The 5,102-nt window shown below is 39.0% G+C and overlaps 1 protein-coding gene across 1 annotated transcript; it reads left to right on the forward strand.

Annotated features, from left to right (window-relative positions):
- Positions 1–1,706: 1,706 nt before the first annotated feature.
- LOC114182073 (putative nuclease HARBI1) lies at positions 1,707–2,108 on the forward strand. The gene has a single exon (XM_028068820.1). The coding sequence runs from the start codon at positions 1,707–1,709 to the stop codon at positions 2,106–2,108; it is 402 nt and encodes a 133-aa protein (XP_027924621.1).
- Positions 2,109–5,102: the final 2,994 nt, after the last annotated feature.

Consider the following 5,102-nt stretch of genomic DNA (forward strand, 5'->3'; position numbering starts at 1 on the left):
ATTGACCCTCATTATTCCACTTAATTCCTTTGGTTGCAGGTGGTGCAGTTCGTGGGATGGTGAATGACTATGCACCTTGGTGGAGGTGGTGCGTGTAGGCTATGCGTGGTTGTGAAGTATAGGAGGTTAGTTGATAGATATTGGAGCAGGTTTATTTCTTAATTAGAGTTTGTGATTTGTGTTTGTTGATGCAGGTTTTGTATTCAACTTTAGATAGACCTACGGTGGTGTGAAATTAGTTCCTAGATCTCAAACCCTGGTTTATGTTTCAGTTTTTGTGTGAAGACTTTGACTGGTAGGGTAGTTTGTGGTTGGTGGAGTACAATGGTTTTTCTTAAGTCGAAAATTTTGATATCAATTTGGTTGATGTAGGTGTTGGAGTGTTGGTGTTGATAACTTTGTTTCTTCTTTGAAGTAAAAGGTACGTAGATTTTGAAAACTTTCTTTGTTATATTTGTGTGGTGGTTATATATGGATTGCTATGGTTGTGGATTTATATGGATTTATATGTGTTATTTGTGGATTGTTGATGTAATTGGTATGCATATTTATTTGTCATTGTATTATTGTCATGAAAAAGAAATGTTTTGTGTAAATTTTATCTTATTTTCAAATATTTTCAAAGAATAATATGGAAATGGTTGATGCTTATGTGTATTATATGTATGTCATAGTAGTTAAATTTGTTCAAGGTAATATGGAAGAAGAACTAGAACTTTCATATTTGGATGACGAGGATGTATTCGATGATGTTGTAGGTGTGGACTTCAATATAGTTACACATTTACATCGACAATTACAAGTGCGTACAACAATTGCTGCAGTAACAATGTTATGCATTGTTACACATGCGTTGAATATATTGACTATATATTTGAATCATAACATTACTATTACGGAATATGTTCCCAACAAAGACCGTCGCAGAGAGCAGCTGATGTCTTACCTGGTACACACTAATCGATATCGTGACATTATTCGTATTGGACCAGAGGCATTTATTAACCTATGTCAACGACTAAGGTCAACTGGGTTAGTCAAAGATGCAATACGGTCAATTATGGAGGAACAAGTAGCTAAATTTCTGCACATAATTGGGCATAACGTGAAGAATAGAAGTGTCGCATTTTTCTTCCATCATTCTGGGTTAACTGTTAGTAAACATTTCCATAATGTATTGGATGCAATTTTGAGCTTGGAGTCTGAATTTTTAATTCAGCCATCCGGAAATGATGTGCATCCAAACTTGGCCAACAATAGTCGATTTTTCCCATACTTCAAGGTAAAAGTCCAATTACTTTGTTATCTTATTTGAATAACAACGTCAAGAAAAAGCTCTTTCTTTAACTTTGTAGCTATGAAATAGGATTGTCTAGGGGCAATAGATGGAACTCATGTCCAAGTTAAGGTCCCAAGATCTGATTCCGCAAGGTTCCAAGGGAGGAAGGATTGGCCAAAGCAAAATGTCTTTGCTACATGTGATTTCGATATGAGATTCACTTATGTTTTAGCTGGTTGGGAAGGGACACCATCTGATTCAAGAATTTTGAAAGATGCTCTAGTTTGAGATGACCCCTTGATCATACCTGAAGGTTAGTGTTTGTTTCTTATTCACGTACTTGTGCGTCCTAGAAATCTAAAATGTTATCATTCGTGTAGGAAAGTACTATCTTGGGGATGCTGGATTCATGCTTAAAAGAGCAATAATGACTTCGTACAGAGGTGTAAGATATCACCTTAAAGAATTTACACGAAAAGGGCCACAAAATCCACGTGAACTATTTAACCATCGTCATTCATCACTACGAAACGTCATTAAAAGAACATTTGGTGTTTTGAAGAAAAGATTCCCCATTGTAGCAAGTGGAAGTGAACCTCATTATTCTTTGGAGACAATGACCGACATTGTGTTAGCTTGTTGCATCCTTCACAATTTCCTTCGTGGTGTAGACAATGACGATGCGCTAATTGATGAGGTTGACCGAGAGATTATGGAAAACCATGTAGAGACCAATTCTGCTCAAACACGTGAAGATGATTATCGTATTCGTTGTAATTTTAGGGATGAATTAGCAGAACAAATGTGGCGAGATTACAATAATTGTTAGTTTCATGTACTTATGTTGAATGACTTTTGGTTTCAATATCAAATTTATTTAATTTCATATAATTAGTATTGTTTTTTATTTAGGTGAGAACATGAACAAGGGAAAAAGTGTTGGTACCGATTCTAGCACCGGATCACGGGAAATTATAAAATAGACTGAAGACATGGACGAAAAGCTATTAACAATGATGATAGAAGAAGCCCGATTAGGGAACAGGGTTGATGGTAGCTGGACAACCCAAGCATACAAAGATATCGTGAGTAATCTTAACCAATTGGAGTTTGTCTTAGTGACCAAAAATAATTTAAAGAATAAGCAAAAAGTGCTCAAGGAAAAATGGCGTGAGGTTCATGATTTGTTCAGTTCACTTAGTGGATTTGCATGGAGTTCATCATCCAAGCGGTTTGAAGCAGAAGATGAAGTTTAGGAAGACTTGGTCAAGGTAATTAAATACTTAGCTTGTGTTTTTAATGATATACACAAATTATTTTAACACATAATGAAACTTATCAATGCAGGCGAAATCGTCTGCGGCTAAATGGAGGGTCACTAACATTAGACACTATGATTTGATGGAGGAACTTTGGGCAGCCGATAGAGCAACCGGTGGTGGAGTCCGCACGGAAAGACAAGCACGACGCAAAAGGCAACAATCTCGTTTGGAGGTTGATCTCAATGATGAGAATGAGTACATACCTGATGCACCTAGCTTTGAAGGAGTTAATTACCACCTTCCATCTTCACCCCCTCAAATGGATGAGTATAGTCCTGGCCCAACTCAATCACTGCCATCAGTCCCCTCTGGCGAGATGTAACATCCCTGGCTACCCCTCCTCGGGCCCTAGAGGCTGTCGGGTTACTACAGCCCAATGCACCCTAACCCATCACCTTTCTCCGTCCATTCATACTGGGTGGGTTGTTGCCAGTGGGAATCAAACCCCCAACCTGACCTTTAACACCTCTGGCTGACCAGCAGATGCCAGCACAACTGGTAGCATCTGCTGGTCAGCCAGAGGTGTTAAAGGTCAGGTTGGGGGTTCGATTCCCACTAGCAACAACTCACCCAGTATGAATGGACGAAGAAAGGTGATGGGTTGGGGTGCATTGGGCTATAGTAACCTGACAGCCTCTGGGATCCGAGGAGGGGTAGCCAGGGATGTTACAAAAAAGTGGTAGCATCTGCTGGTCAGCCAGAGGTGTTAAAGGTCAGGTTGGGGGTTCGATTCCCACTGGCAACAACCCACCCAGTATGAATGGACGGAGAAGGGTGATGGGTTGGGGTACATTGGGCTGTAGTAACCTGACAGCCTCTGGGGCCCGACGAGGGGTAGCTAAGGATGTTACGTGAGACGTCAACATCACGGGGGTCGAAGCGCAAAGCCCCCATGGTGGATGTATTGGACTCCTAATTTGAAAAGCTTACTACAAGGCTTGATGGATTTATGGATGTAATGGGGGTCTGGGAACTCTCATTTTGAGAAAATTTCCATGATGGCGGAAAGACAAGTCATAGAATTTGAAAAGCGCAATGATATTTTGATAGAGCAAGTGGGGATGATGCGACGCAATGGAATATTCCAATACACCGAGAGTGATATTTGGGAAATGCTTAGCGGGATGAATATACCGGAGCCTAAAGTTATGGAGCAGTGCTATGATTTCCTTTGCACCAACCCTTTGGCAACGAAAAGGTTAATGGGAATGCCCACCAATCTGCGATGGAATAAGCTATGGAACATGATGATGGGCAGTAATTGATATCCGTGTTTGATCCAAAGACTGTATCACTTTGGACTCAATTACCATCTTTTTATGCTATCATTTTGTCATGACTTTGGACTATGTTAGCCTTAAATTATGTTTTCATTTACCTTGTTAGAGTCTACCCTATGTTATCATGTTTTGATTGTATGAAAGACTTATTCATTATGGATGTATGTAATGATCTAATTTCCTATGATTAAGTACTTCATGTTTGTTGTGTGCTATAATTTGTTTTCTTATGTATGACTATATTTTTCTTTCTTGTTTATGATCTGAAGACATTATTTAATGGTGTCATCATCATCCAAAAGAAGATCTAAAAGTGGAAAAGACAAAGAATGTGCAACAAACACGAAACCTCAACCACCAAAAAGAGATATTGTGGTTGATGTCTTAGATCAACGATGTTTCTTCAGCGATCTTCATCAAATGGAACACTATGCACATGAATTTTACATAAGAAGAATTGTTGACCCCAAAATAATGGATTATGATTCCTTTACTACATTCGGTCTTTATTTTCATCATCACCTAGTATTTCAAGGCCTTGTTGACTTTGTAGCTATGGACCGACCATTCTATCTGGATCTCATCAAAGTTTTCTACTCAAACTTGAGGAACTCAACCAACGGATACCTACAAAGTGAGGTTAACAAGAAGAGAATTAAACTTAAACCAGATGATTGGTACAACATTGCCCATTTGAAGTATGAAGGTTGAAAGATAAGCTTTACAGATATACCAGAAGATATCCATTTCGACCGAGACATGGCATTGGCTTCCATGTTGAGACCGGACATGCAGGGTGAACGTGCCAGGATTGTCGGTTCTGTTAACGTAAATGACAAACTACTACATTATGTGGTAGTGCATATTTTGACACCACGTATGACTAATTTTGCTAAACTATTGCAGGAAGACATTTTAATGATGTGGTTGCTTAAAAATAACATATCCATTAATTGGCCTCATCATATAATGCAACACATGCTTAAGTGCAAGGCTAGTGATACTCCTCTTCCGTATGGTGTGTTAATCACCCAAATTATGCAATACAGTGGAGTAGATTTTTCCCTCCAGATGCAAATACAACCATCGGGAAGAGACAACATTTTTCGACATGTTCTTTGAAGAGATTGAATATTGTTAATGTCGATGGTGTTTGGCAGCATGATCGTGCAAATAATGATGATGAAGGGCAAGCACAACCACAAAATGTTGTGCATGACC

Source organism: Vigna unguiculata, chromosome 4 (genome assembly GCF_004118075.2).
Source record: "Vigna unguiculata cultivar IT97K-499-35 chromosome 4, ASM411807v1, whole genome shotgun sequence".
NCBI classification, from domain to species: Eukaryota; Viridiplantae; Streptophyta; class Magnoliopsida; order Fabales; family Fabaceae; genus Vigna; species Vigna unguiculata.